The 14,704-nt window shown below is 46.4% G+C and overlaps 1 protein-coding gene across 5 annotated transcripts in view; it reads left to right on the top strand.

The window, feature by feature from the left end:
* WHRN (whirlin) overlaps positions 1-14,704 on the top strand; it is an 80,136-nt gene that overhangs the window by 29,817 nt on the left and 35,615 nt on the right. For 4 of the 5 annotated variants that reach the window (XM_031450282.2, XM_031450279.2, XM_064490449.1 and 1 more), the window contains exon 3: positions 364-489. The exons of the other annotated variant lie outside the window; for it this stretch is intronic. In XM_031450282.2, coding sequence (XP_031306142.1) covers positions 364-489 — 126 coding nt within the window. The remainder of the gene's footprint in view (positions 1-363; positions 490-14,704) is intronic. 5 annotated transcript variants of the gene reach the window in all.

Raw genomic sequence — 14,704 nt, 5'->3', positions numbered from 1 at the left:
GAAGGGTGTGTAGCCAAGGGTGGCCAGTGGAGGCCAAGAGAGTCCGTGGCCCCCATGGTGTGAAGAACATGTGAAAACCTGGAGTGTCTAGGGTGTTAGCACCAGGGGGTCCCTAGAGGTCATCTCCTCAGTGCCTGCCTTTTACTGCACTTGTAACTGTGACCCAGGGACAGAGAGAGACTTCCCCAGGTCACTCAGCAAGTCACAGGCAGAGGTGGGGCAGAAACCGGAATGTTCCAGGAGGCCCTGCAGGCAGGAGTCGGTGTGCCCTTCAGAGTCCGAGAGGGAGCTCTGCAGCCTGCCATTCCCTGCAGTTCATGGTGCCCTCCAGGCCCTCGAATGCTGTCTCCTCTCCCTCTGCAGGTGAACCTGGTGCTGGGGGACGGCCGGTCCCTGGGCCTCACCATCCGTGGGGGAGCTGAGTATGGCCTGGGCATTTATGTCACTGGTGTGGACCCGGGCTCTGAAGCAGAAAGCAGTGGGCTCAAGGTGAGAGGCCCTGACTCTGTGGGAGGAAGGGGGTGCCGGGCTGCGTGCGTGGGGGTGAGGGAGGGAAAGACCTGTGTGTGGAGCTCTGTGTAACTAATTTCAAGAAGATGTCCCCAGAGCAGTCAGTACCACCCTAAGGATCAGTCCCAGCTGGGAGCCCTCCCCTGGCCAGTTCACAGCTCAGAGCGAGCAGCAGGAGCCATCCTCCCACTTCTGCTCCCTGAGTTCTCCTAGCCATCCTCAGAGCGGGGCAGCCTCCCACGTGGTGCTGGGCAGCAGGCCAGCTTGCGCTCTTGGTGGCTGCTGTTTTGCAAACATTGCTGATGGCCTGTGATGGCCCTGGCTTCAGGATTTATTGTGGTACCTGGAGAGGGAAGAGGAGGGAAAGCTGCCGGCTGGGGTGGGGTTGCACCGGGCAGCTCCAGGGCTGGCGTTCGATTCAAGGCAACGGCAGTTATTGAAATAATAGCATTAGTTCCTATTTTAAAGAAGGCGAACTGCGTGCCCAGCGTTCGTAATTGACTTCACTCATATCATCTCGTCGATCCTTATGCTGTCCCGTGGGGTAGGTTGTTATTACTTGCATTCTCTGGTTGGAGAAACTGAGGCATGGAGAGGTTAAACGGACTTGCCCAAGGTCACACAGCCAGTGGGTTGCAGAGCAGGATCTGAGCCCAACAGTTTTAAATCCAAAGCCCATGGTCTTAACCGCTACTGTGTACCCGCTGCTGGGAAGGCCCAGGAATTCGCTCAGAGCTTTGGGAGAGGTGACAGTGAGTGAGACTGCCCTCGAGGACACTGGACCCAGGACACAGATCACCTAGATAAATGACAGCATGAGTCTGGGCTAAATCCTGGTGGCAGGGATGCCACGACAGCAGTGAGGTGGAGCAGTAACCCTGGGAACAGGTGGCATTTGAGCCAGGTCCTGTGGGATGAGAGAGGCTGATGGGTAAAGGGGCTGGGCTGCAGGAGTGTCTGCTTGAAGGAGCCACGTGGTTTGACCATGTGTGACTAGGTGGGTGACTGGTACATGTGAGGCCTGGTGAACAAATACGAGATGAGGGTGTGTCTTCCAGACAAAGGGCCTTGCATGCCCACTAACGGAGGGGAAGCTGATTCTCTGTGCCCACGAGAAGGCTCGTGGAGGACCCGAGGTGGTCAGGAGACCCCTTGAGCTACATCGTGTTGGGTGAGGCTGGAGAGGCAGAGAGACGGGGCATCTGTCAGCGTTTCTCAGTAAACACGCGCACTGGGGAGAGCCCGCGGGCTGGAGTCGGGAAGACCGGGCTCAGATCCCAGCTTGGCTGCTGTTGCTTTGGTAGCTGTGTGGCTCGGAGAGTCCCTGTGCCCCTCTGAGCTCCCCTTCCTTCTCCCAGGTAATAACAGTAAATAGCATCTCTTTCTCAGGATGACTAAAAGAGGAAAATATGAGGAACAAACTGACAAAATTAACAATAAAGGTTAAATTTATTGAGTGCCTGTGTTATAGGCTGAATGTGTTCCTCCCAAATTCATTTGTTGAAACCTTAACCCCCAACGTGGTGGTATTGGGAGGTGGGGCCTTTGGGATGCGATTAAATCATGAAGATAGAGCCTCATGAATGAGATTAGGGCCCTTAGAAAAGGTACCCCAGAGAGCTCCCTAGCCCTTTTTCTGCCTTGGAAGGATACAGTGATGTATCCAGCTGTTTGCAGCCCGGAAGAGAGTCCTCACCAGAACCTGACCACACCGGCACCTTGATCTCAGGCATCCAGTCTCCAGCAGCACAAGAAATAAATGTCTGTTGTTAATAAGCTACCCGATCTGTGGTACTTTGTTATACAGCCCAGGCTGACTGAGACAGTTTGCTCTTTCCCAAGTACTTTATGTCATAAAATTACCTAAACCTCACAACACTCCTGTGAAAACAGTTCTTCTGTTAGCCCGCTTTACTGGCCCAGTACCTGGGACTCAGAGAGCTGCACAGCTAGTTAGAGGCAAAGCAGGGATTGCCATCCAGGATTCGAGATTCTGGTTCGAGAACTGTGCTCACAGCCAGGCCAGCTGGGCAGGTGGTAGATGCCCCACGATTGGTTGGGTCTAGGTGGTTCTGAAATGCCCTGGGTCTCTGGCTTGCTATACTCTCAGCCCATAAAGATGGTACCTCGTTGGAACTCCAAAAGGAAATAATATTGTATTCCGTATGCAGATTGTATTTAATAAATTTGTTATTTTTAAATTAATTTTAGGCTTACTAAAAAGTTCCAAAGAGTTTACCCATTTATCCTTCATGCAGCTTCCTCTAATGTTAACATCTTATATAACCATGGTGCGTTTGTCAGGACTAAGAAACTAACATTGGTGTAATACTGTTAAACTACAGTTTATTTGGAGTTTGCCAGTTTTCCCCCTAAAGCCTCTTTTCCATTCTAGGATACAGTTCAGTTTAGCATAGTACATTGCACTTAGCCTATATGCAGTTTTAATTCCATTTATTTTTCCCCAATATTTCAAAAAAGATTGAAGTCAGTTTCTAAACACTGAGTAAAGTTGTTTTTTTTTTTTTCTGAATGAATAAGTGAGGAAATTTGGAGGAAGAAAACTGGAGGCAGAGGAAAGAGATAAAGCCGTGGTGAGAGTCTTTCTTAGAATGCTTGCTGTGTGGCATTGCAAACCTAGCTACAGGCAGCACACAGATTTGTGTCTGAGCTTCCTGGCAGCCAACCCAAAGAGGGAAGCAGGTCAGTGACACTTGTAAGATGAAAACAGACCAACTCTGCTGGAGAAGCCTCGTTATTCCCTTCCTGAGGCTTGAGAGCAGTTTTCCACTGGTCCTCGTTAGAGAGGATGTTGTGCGATGACATAAGCAGTGTCTTCGGTGACAGGAAGTGCATGAATAGGTTCCATACTTTGTTGAAGGTGAATACATTCTTATTGAATCCATGTTAAGAGAAAGAAGGAACGTCGGAGAGAGGTGACAGATTCTGGGCAGAGAGGCTTGAGCACCTCTCTGTCCTCTCTCTCTTTCCTCCCACCACTGCCTCGCCCCCATTACTGACAGCTTGGTAGCTTCTATTATCATGTTATCCACTTATTAAGCACTTACTATGTCAGGCACTGTGCTAAATGCTTCACATTATCTACTAATGCAGCAGTGTATGAAAAAGGATTGTTCTTATCCCTTTTTGATAGGGGGCAGATTCAGGAGCAACAGTAAGCAGCTTGCCCAATGTCGCCCAGCTAGAATGGCTAGATATGAAGTCTCACCTGCATGTTCCAAGTCCATATTCTTAACCACTGTGTTCCATCCCTTCCAGGGATAATGTAGGTGTTACTGTCACCAGTTTACAGCTGAAGAAACCAAGGCTTATAGAGATAAAGGCCAAATTCTTTCTAATGTAGCTGGGATTTGAACCCAGGCCTGTACCTGCAGGTGGTGGGTCTCCCTGGCTGCCCCTCCTTCCCTTCCTTCCATTTAATCAGCAGGTATTTACCAAGGATTCCTGTGTGCCTGGCACTGTGCTTGCCCTGCAGCTTCTGAGCTAAGCAAGACACACACAGCCTCTGACCTCCTGGAGCTTATTTTCTAGTGGAAAGACAAGGGGGAAAGTTCTACAACTGTTTAATTACAATTGTGATAAATACCAAGACAGTGAAGCACATGGAATCGTGTGTGTCTAACAGGGGTGAATGGCTTTGGTAGTAGATATCGAGGAAGACTTCCTGGAAGAAGAAACATTTCAGTTGAAATTTAAAAGAAGAGAAGAAAATGAATTATGTGAGAGGGGAAAGGAGAATTTCAGGCAGAAAGAACAGCAAATGCTAAGTCCCTGAAGTGGATGCAAGGGAAAACCCGTGTGGCTGAATGCAGAAAGCCAGGCTTGGAGGAAGATGCCAGATGATGCTGTGGAGGCGAACAGCCAGGTTGCACAGAACGTGTACGGCACCCAAGACTGCAGCCGTGAGAAGATGATGCTCGAGATCTTCAGTTATTAATACGGAAGGATGTCCATGGTGTGTTATTAGGTGAGAAACATAGGCTGTCAAATCACATGTCTGTCAGGATCTTGTTCGTATTGTACATGTATGTAAAAATATGCCCAGAGAAACGTCTATACCGACATACACCAAATGCCAACAGTGATTAGCTGGAGGTGGTGAGATTATGGATGATTTTCATTCTATTCTTTCATCCTTATACAGTGTCTGAGCAGAGCAAATACTACTTTATAATCACAGAAACAGCAACAACAAGGCGATTTCCATTTTGAAACAAGGCAGAGGAAAAATATTCCATAAAAGTTTTTCTGTTACTTTAGTTTGCTTCTCAGTTGCAGGCAATCAGAGGTTTTATTTGCTCATAAAATGCCTGCCTTCAGTAAAGTCCTTTCTATCTTTTGGTCCCCACTGCAGTAAAGCATTTTATATTCCCTGCCACTATTTTACTTTCCCCTCCAAGGTCCCTTGCATATGCTAACACCTGCCTGCACTCACTTGGGCTTCAAGGACAGATTAATTCTGTTTATTGCCAATGCACTTTCCATAGAAATAGGCATATTGAAATGGAATAAAGGGGCTTGGCTGTGTGGGTAGTGGAGCCAAGAACAGGCTTTATTTGTAAATAGGGCTCCTTGCCACTGTGTGGAGCTTTCCTGGGGTGACAGTGCTCCTTCTGCCTGGCTTCCAGCCGCTCCCTTCGCTCCTGAGGGTCCATGTGAGTCCAGCCAACACTGCTGGGAGGAGACGCTCCTTGGAGGAGGTCGGGCACTTCCCAGCATTTACCCCGGGGGTGGCCCTGTGGAACTTGGAACTGTCCCACCCTCCCAGCAGGAGCCGACTCCCTCTTTGGCATTTATCCTTAGCCTCTCTTGTTCCTTTGCACCTGCCCCCAGCAAACCCCACCAAAGAATGGACCGTAAAACCTTGTTTGTTCCTTTAAGGGCAGCCAGAATTGACTAGCATTTTACAACAGAGGCTGCTGTTTATTAACCCCTTATTATGAATCAAATACTGTGCTAAACACTTTAGCCACAATCTTCCCAATAGTCTTAAGGTGGGCATTAATAGTGCCATTTAACAGATGAGCAGCTGAGGCTCAGAGAGGTGCAGTGACTTGCTTGAGATCACACAGGGATCTGGCCCTAACTCCTCGGGCCCTTCATGTGCTTTGCTCTGCCACTTCCCTAGCACCCTAACTTGACCAGATATGAAAAGAATGCAGAGAGAGGAAACAAAAGCCACTTAGTCTTCTTAGAAGTCACCAAGCTTCTGAAGCCCAAGGTGGTTGTCCCTGATCCTATTCTGCTCCACGGCCTTCACCCCTGAGGTCACCCCAGGGTGGGAGGCTCATTTCATTTCTGCCAGTGGAAGTAGGAAACCATCTATATGCACAGATCCCAGCCTCCAACCTTCCCATTTTACACATGAGGAAACAGCCCAGAAGGAGGGGAAGGACTGGCTGAGGATCATGGAGGGGAAGGACTGGCTGAGGATTATGAGGACCAGCACAGAGCCCTAGACAGAGCCCCTCCATCATCCAGCAGTTTGACTTTGCCTTCTGACTGTGTCTCTATTCCAAAATAGTTCTGCTGGAAGAGAACGCACCCAACAAACGCTCCAAGGCTGTTTCTTGTGTATTCTTGGTGGGAAAGGGTGTGGCTACTACATAATACTTACTTAGTAAGGAGACTTTAAAAGTATTTTTATCTTTGATTGTGGCTGATTTCACAGCAGTCCTAATGAAGATGACAAAAATTACCTCTTAATAGCTATGCAATTCCTAACAGTTAAAAGTCTTAGATAATAAGGGCATGTTGCAAACAGCCCTCTGTAAATTCTACAACTTAGATGAATGGACCAATTTCTTGAAAGATGCAGACTACTAACACTCAAGAAGGAAAAACAGCTGACCTGAAAGTCCTATGTATGTGTCAAAGAAATTGAATTTTAGTTAAAAACTATCCAAAAAGAAAACTCAGGCCCAGAAGCTTTCACTAATAAACTCTAACAAACAATTAAGGAAGAAATATTATGCAATCTCTTCCTGAAAATGCAAGATGAAGGAGTATTTCACAACTCATTTTATGAGGCCAGCCTTGTGTAATACCAAGAGCAAACAAACACATTTCAAGAAAAGAAAACTACAGACCACCATTCTTTATGAGCACAGATGTGAAAATTCACAACAAAATTTTAGCAAAATAAATCCAGCAGTTATAAAAAGGGTACTATACCATGACGAAATGGGTTTTATCCAAGGAATGCAAGGCTGGTTCAACATTTGAAAATCAGTGTTACTAACTTAATGAAGGAGAAAAAATATGTGATCAGAAAAAACATTTAACAAAATTCGGTGTCCACCTATGATAAAACCTCTAACTTCCTTAACTTGATGAAGGGCATTTACACAAACCTACAGCTAACATATTTAGTGGTGAACAACTAAATGCTTTCTTCTAAGATTGAAATAGGGCAGAAATGTCTTCTCTCACCACTCTTATGAAGTATCATACTAGAAGTTATAGTCAATGTAATGTCAATAGAAAAAAATAAAAGGCATTCAGATTTGAAAAGAAGAAATAAATCTCTATAGAGACTGATTGTCTACATAGAAAATTCCAAATAATCCTCAAAAAAGCTCCTAGAACTATTAAATGAGTTTAGCAAGGTGGAAGGAGACAAAATCAGCCTACAAAAGTCAATTGCATTTCTATATGCTAACAATGACAACTGGAATTCAGCATTAATAAAAGCAATGCAGTTTGGAGTAGCACCAAAACTTTTTCGGTCTGAATAACAAAATATGTGCTGTGTTTGTATGCAGAATACTCTAAAAAAGTAAACGGAGAGATATACTGTGTTCATGGATAGGAAGACTCATTAAGGTGCCAAGTCTCCCTAATTTGATCTAGATTCAGCACAACCCTGATTCCAATCGCAGCAGGACTTTTTTTTTTGTAGATATTTACAAGCTGACTGTAAGTGTTGTAATGGAAAGGCAAAGAAACTAGAGGAGCTAAAGCAATTTGGAAGCCGGAGACCACTGTTAGAAGACTCACTACTTGATTTCAAGACTTACTTTAAAACCACAGTAAATAAGACAGTGCAGTATTAGTGAAGGACAGACTCATAGATCAGTGGAACAGAGTAGAGTCCAGAAGTAAACCCACACAAACATACTTAACTGATTGTTGGCAAAAGTGCAAAGGTCATTCAATGGAGAAAGGATAGTCCTTTCGACAAATGGTGTTGGAACAATTGGACGTCTATATGCGAACAAATGAACCTCTACCTCAATCTCACATCTTCTATGAAAATTAACTCAAAATAGATCATAGCCCTAAAAGTAAAAAATGAAACTGTACTACTTCTACAGGAATACATAGGAGAAAATCCGTGTGGCTTTGGCATTAGACAAAGAATTATTAGATATGATATCAAGACCCTGGCCCATAAAAGAAAAAATTGACAAAATGGACTTTATGAAAATTAAAAACTTTTGCAATGAAAAAGACACTTTTAAGAGAATGAAAAGACACACCACACAGCCTTGGAGAAGTCAATATTTTCTAATCACATTTCTGACAAAGGATTTGTATTGAGAATGCATAAGGAATTCTCAAAATGGGCAAAAGACCTGGAAAGTAGTTTTGTATGGAAAACTGTTTGCATGTGGTGATGGACACATGAGTCTGTGCATTTGGAGAAACCCATTGAACTATACATACAGAGTGAATTTTGCTGTATATAAATTTTTAAAAATCAACCTGGTTGTGGCAGGGGAGATGGAGGGCAGATTGAGACCAACAGAGACAAAGAAATTTAACTGTATTACAGATGATTCCTGTAAACACACTGAAAGGGAATGGAGAGGGAAGGAGCTGACCTGTGTGATTTTGAAAGACATCGTTTCAACTGATACTAAAGGCAGAGACAAGAGGAACTGGACTCAGATACTGTAGTCCAGTTAGCAAATTTCTTTTTCTCAAAGGATATGAATTAGGGATTCTGAAACTACTTCATTTGTACAGGGTTGAAAAAACAAGTATATTTTAGATGGTGAGAGCCAGGTTTCTCACCCTCAGCGAAAGTTACAAGGAAGGAAAGAATAAACTATGTGGTGCTGGACTAGTCAGAGGTATCAATATGGTCTCATTTACAAAAAAGAACAAAATGTATATGCCCACACACAGATAATAGAAAAATCAATGTAATGTGTATAAATGCATGAGTTAGCACACACAGGTATAATTCCTCACTCTAGCCATTGAGAGGGGTTGTGCCCAATAAAAATGGATACAGCTAGCACCCAGATCTTAGTGTCTAAACGCTGTTCTCCAAATGAAAGGAACCAGGGCTCTTTGCAGGAGTGGTTGATTCCAAGTCTAGGGCAGGGAAGCCTGGGGATCTTTTGGGACCAGAAAGTAAAGATGTGCTACCAGTTCAATCAACCAGTCAATCAGCCTATCAGATGTGTACAGAGCCAACCTGAAAGAGCTCCCCATGGCCACAGGAGAATACGGTAAATACCCATGGGTACCGTATGCCCGTGGATGTACAGTAAATACCCTAATGCAATTACATAAAGAACAGAATAAATAAATCAATGGGAGAGAAGCAACAACTCTTCCTTAAGGAAAAATTCTCGTAAAAAAATAGAAGGAATAAAGATACAGAAAATCACCATTAGAACTTTACATTACAGTAATAGTTGCCGTAGGCAAGACGTACCAGTGGTTGCTGAACAGCAGACAGATGTTTAAACAGAAACAGGATGTTTTTGCATAGTTTCAGAGTATCTCTACCAATATATTTTGTGATAATAAGGGGGAAATAATAAGTTTACAGTGGAGAATTCTGGCAGGTACCAACTTAGTCAAGTGTAATACATATTAAGAAAAAAAAGTCTTAACTTTTTTTTCTAATTGTACACATAACACTTACTAGTTGTAGAAAAGTCAAATCATGCCCTGACTCATGTTTGCACTGACCCTGCTTCCTCCCCTGCCCCTGCCCAGCCTGGGGACATGGAGAATGTCAGCAGTTGGCATGTCTTTCCAGACCTTTTTCTATTTGGCCTGTTGTACACACAGTCACTTGGGGACCCTTGATCATTCTGTTCCTTTTATGACTCAACCACCAGCTTCTTAGAAAAGTACTTCCTTTCTCAGTTCAAAACCTGACAACTCTTGAGTTACAAGATTTTATTTAGTTGTTGCCATTTCAGAGTGTTGAGAAGGCCCTCCTCAGTTAGGAGCACAAAAATGTAGCAAAAGTGTATCTTAGCCATCTTATTATCATTTTTTACTATTGCAATTTATTATCCATAAGGTTGTCCTGCTGTCAGAGAGAAAACACAGGAAGGAGAAATGACAAACTGTGCTGAGCATGTCCATTTTCACATCTTGAGCAGAGTTTGGAGAGAGACTTGCTGGCTGGGTGGCAGGGAGGGCAGGCACCCCGGGGCCCACGGGGTCTTTCTTGTGTTGGATCTCTGCAGGCATTCAGGTGGGCCCCAGGTGCTGGCTATCTGGGGACCAGAGCAAGGTGTGTGCAATGCAACACCTGGATTTGTGTCCCTTGCATGCTCTGGGTGAAAACTGTGTTGAACAAGGAGGATGAGGGTAGAGACAGAAGGCAGCAAAGACTCCTGGTGCCCTAGGTGACATGCTGGCTGAGCATTGGTGAGAGAGACAGTGACAGCGACTATCCACTGAGTGATTATTCCAGGCCAGGCACCCTGCTAAGTGCTTTTTATGTTACACCTTAATGAATCCCTAAACAATTCATGACGTAGATGCTGTATCATTCATTAAAGATGAGCAAATTGCAGCTCAGAGAGGTTGTCACATGTTCAAGATCACACAGCAAGGAAGTGGTGGAACTAGGGTGTAGATGGGCTCCAGAACCTCCTCTGTTAGCCACAAGACCCTATAGCCCTGAGCTTGTGTGATGGAAAAAACAGACTGATGGCCCTTGGCAGCTCGGCACTCAGCCCTCCCTGCTTCTGTGCGGGCTCTCTGCCGGCAGCACAGCTGTGACACCTGCCTACTGTTTCTGCACACTCTGCTCTCGGATTGGGAACCTGGAGGATTCTCCTGACCATTCAGACTATCGTTTAAGCAAAAGTATGGTGAAAATGGCAGAAGGTATGGCAGTGTGAGAGGTAATAATAATAATAATAATAATAATAATAATAATAATAATAATAATAATAATAAAAATAATAATAAAAATAATAAAAAATTATAATGGAAGGAAGGAAGTTAGGGCAGACGAGTCTTCTAGTATTTCTAATTGATGGTAATAATCATAGGAATCACCAGCATTTGGGAAGTGCTCTGTCTGTGCCAACCAGGGTGCTTAGTGAGTGCTGTTCCTGCATTGAGTCATTTAATTCTCCCAGCAACCCTGTGAGAAGGCAATAGAATCATCCTCATTTTAGAGGTGGGCAACCAAGACCCAGAGAGGTTAAGTGATATGCCCAAGGTCACACAGCAGAGGAGCTGGGATTGGAACTCAGGCAGGTCTGGAGCTTAGTCACAGAAGTCCTGTTCCCACTGCTTCCTCCCCTCACAGCCTCTCCTCTGGTCAACCCCCAATGGTTCTTACAGAACTTAGAGGGTTGTCCCCTTGCAAAGTGGTTATCAGGCAAACTGGGCAGCTTGAGCTTACTGCCCCCTGGAGGTGAGGGGGGAGTGAATAATTCTTTACTTGGGGTTGTGTCTGTGTGTATGCAGTGTGTGTGTTTGTCTACACAACAACAGCACAGAAGCACTAGTATCCTCTGACCACTCCCAGCCCGGTCCTGTCCACAGGGAGTCATCTTGTTCTGCCCTCATCGCAGTCCCGCGCAGAGGTACTGATTGTTATCATCCCATTTTCTGGATGAAGAGACTGAGGCTCGGTGAGTTTAAACAGCTTGCCACAAAGCGTGCCCTTCGCTGGCAGAGAACTGGCAGTTCAGTTGCAGGGCTCTCCGAGGCCACGTACTCACCTCTGCTGCCAACTGGATGGCTGAGCACGGAAGTCAGAATGTCTCCGATTGGTAACACGGGTCATTAAATTTTGCGTGGGGAAAGGCTTTGTCCATGTGTCTGTGCCTCCACATCCAGTGCTCTTTCCACTCCCGAGGACAGCAAATAATCTACATCTTGCGTGCCAGCACCGTTTAATTAGTGTGGCTGCAGAAGTGTTTGTACTTGGGTGTTTGCAACTGGGCTTTGCCAGAAAGAATATCTAGCTTAGCTCAGGCTCTCTAGTAGGGACTGCCGGGCAGGAAGGGGGACCTGGGGCCCAGATGATTGGATGTCTGCCAACTCTGTGTGAGAACGTGGGCCTAGCTTGACTTTTAAGATTACTTAAATAAGAATTTGTGACTAAAGCTGTACTTCAGCAAGAAAGTATTATTTGGGGAGAACTAATAACAGTGGCGGCCACTTCTCATGCCCACTGTGTGCCAGGCACTACGAGTCATTACCAGGCAGTGTCACATGGTGGTTAAATGGAGACACTTTGGAGTCAAAATTACCAGCTGTATTACTTTCTCTCCTTGGACTCGGTTTCCCCATCTGTAAAGCTGAAAAATAGTATCTTTAGCAACTTTGTGAGAATGTAGCCAGAGAATCTCTATAAAGCACTTATGGATATAAGTATTCACAACACACTGGCTTTAAAAAATTATTTCTGGTTTTTGGTATAACCCTGAAAGATAAATAGCACTGGTTCTGCTTGTGGATGAGAAAAATGAGGCTCAGAAAGTGGGAGTGATTGGCCCAAGGTCACATTCCACGAAGGGGCTGGACAAGGTCACAGGCCTGGCTCTCTCCTCTCATGCCCAGCCATGTGGTTTCCGCTGTGGAGCCTGATTCCCTGGTGAAAGGTCAGTCTGGCGTTGCCCCTCCAGGATGGAATAAGCCCAGGCTGTTCCTTCAGTTGCTCCCTGGCACACCAACCCTGGCCCCACACAGAGCCTGCTTGCAAGAAATCGTGGCAGAGCAGCGCCTGATTGCTTGGGGACTTGAAAAATCCCCTGACGCTTTCAGCAAGAGGTGGGATAACAACTTTAACATCATTGTGGAGCTATCCGCCTTAGAGACTGGCTTTGCCTCCCTTCCAGAGCCCCTCTCTGGAGCTGGGCCTTCTCTGCCCAGCCCTTTCCTGGGTGCTGCCTCTTCCTGAGGTGCAGAGGCCATCTCTTCCTCCTGGGCAGTGGTCCACGAGCTGTGAACCTGCGTGTTGGCATCTTGCTTCCCTTCGAAGGACTATGGAAGAGGAAATGTAGATTCCAGGCTCTTTAGAAATAATAAGAATAACAATACCAGCACCACTACCACCTGTGTCCTAGGTCCTATAGTGTCAGGACACAGTGAGCTAATGCAGGTAAAGCCCAGTGCCTGGCACAGGCTAAGCACCCCAAAACGGTAGCTCTGGTTGTGCTGAGCGATCTTCATTATCCATGCGGGTGTGTGTGCGGGTGGGTAAGACTGGTCCTTAATGGCATCTGAAACTCTCAGGTTGCTGGTGAGTCCACACTGATGACAAAGACCTTTCCTGAGAAGCCAGAAGGTGATTTCTTTCTTGAGAATCCCGTTACGTGCTGGGTGACAGTTTTAGCCTCTTTCCCCCGGCTGCGCCACGTCCTCCCATAGGATGCCCTCTTAGCTGGGTGCACGAACTGGCCTCTGAATGGGTGTTTAAAAATTTCAGACGTTCAAGTTGCTTCGTCCTACCTCCTGGCTTTTAAAGGGGCCCCTGCAAGGGTAGTGATTGCTCCCAGGCAGGCTACTGCCAAAAAAAAAAAAATACTTAGTTTCTGCAGGGAGGCTCTTTGGAGCAGAAGTCCAGCTGTGGCTTGCCCTGGTCACAGGAAAAGCTGAGAGCATTCATTCAGGTGCCCACGGTCGGCAGGGGCTGACTTTCCTTCTCATCCCTTGTTTCCAAGTGGCCGAGGGAAGGGCCCGGGGAGCTGGGAGGCGGCTGACCAGCACAGGAGAGTTGTCAGTTGCCCTCTGGCTCCACATGCACCAGATTCCATGCCTGCAGATCAAAGATGTGCATGGTTTGCTGGACCTGAGGCCAGCCTGTTTCCCCGTTTCCTAAGGGAAATAATTATCAGCGAGCATTTCCTCAGCCCTGGCACACGTGACGGGCTTTGAGAGAGGTCAGTAACCATGCTGGGCGGTGCTTCAGGCACTTGACTGTGCACAGGAGTCATCAGGGACCTTGTCAAGGGCAGATTATAATTCAGAAAGCGCTACGGTTATCATGACTGCGAAAGCAGCCCCAAACCAAGAGGCGTGCAGCAGCCACGGATTCTGCTCAGCCTTGCTGGGGGTCAGGAAGTGGACAGGGCGCAGCCAGGCGGCCGGTTTCTGTTCCATGACACCTCAGGCTGCAGCTGGAAGACTCAGTCTGGGCGCTGGAGCCATCGGGAGGCTCATTTTGTGTCATGTCTGGAGGCTGGCGTTGGCTGCTGGCGGGGGCCCAGGCCCTTCCCTGCACCAGCCTCCCCATGCTGTCTTCTCACAGAGCGAGTTTGGGCTTCCTCCAAGCATGGTGGCTTAGAAGGGGGCTTCCAGGCACAGGTCCTGGGCGAGAGGCAGGTAGAGCTGCATTCTTTTCATGACCCAGCCTCAGAAGGCAGGTTCAAGGGGAGGGGAGTAACTCTTACTTCCTGTGTTAGTTTCCTAGGGCTGTTGTAACAAATGATCATCACAACCTTCCTGGCTTCAAACAACATGAATTTATTCTGTCACAAATTAAGGTGTCAGCAGGGTCACACTCTCTCTGAAGGCTCTAGGGGAAGAGCCTTCCTTGCCATTTCCAGCTTGTGGCATTCTCGGCATTCCCTGGTTTGTGGCAGCATAACGCCAGGGTGGGTTCCTGGACATCTCTCTGTGTCTCCGATCTCCCTCTGCTTTCTCTTCTATGGACACCAGTCACTGGATTTAGGGCCCACCCTGAATCTCAAGATCCTTAAATTAATTACATCTGCAAAGATCCTGTCTCCAAATACGATTGCATTCACAGGTACTGGGGGTTAGGACTTAGACATAACTTTTTGGGGCATTGCAACGCACCCCACTATACCTCCTGATGGGGAGTGGCAAGGTTCTAGGAGAACATATGAGACTTGGAAATACAGTCTGTCTCAGTAGATTGGGGATGGGGCCTAAGATTCTGCATTTCCCATAAGCTCCTAGGTTGTTGCTACTTCTGGCCCATGGACAA

Source organism: Camelus dromedarius, chromosome 10 (assembly GCF_036321535.1).
Source record: "Camelus dromedarius isolate mCamDro1 chromosome 10, mCamDro1.pat, whole genome shotgun sequence".
Lineage (NCBI taxonomy): Eukaryota > Metazoa > Chordata > Mammalia > Artiodactyla > Camelidae > Camelus > Camelus dromedarius.
Note: the sequence above shows the minus strand (reverse complement) of the source record. Positions and strands in the feature narration are given on the sequence as shown.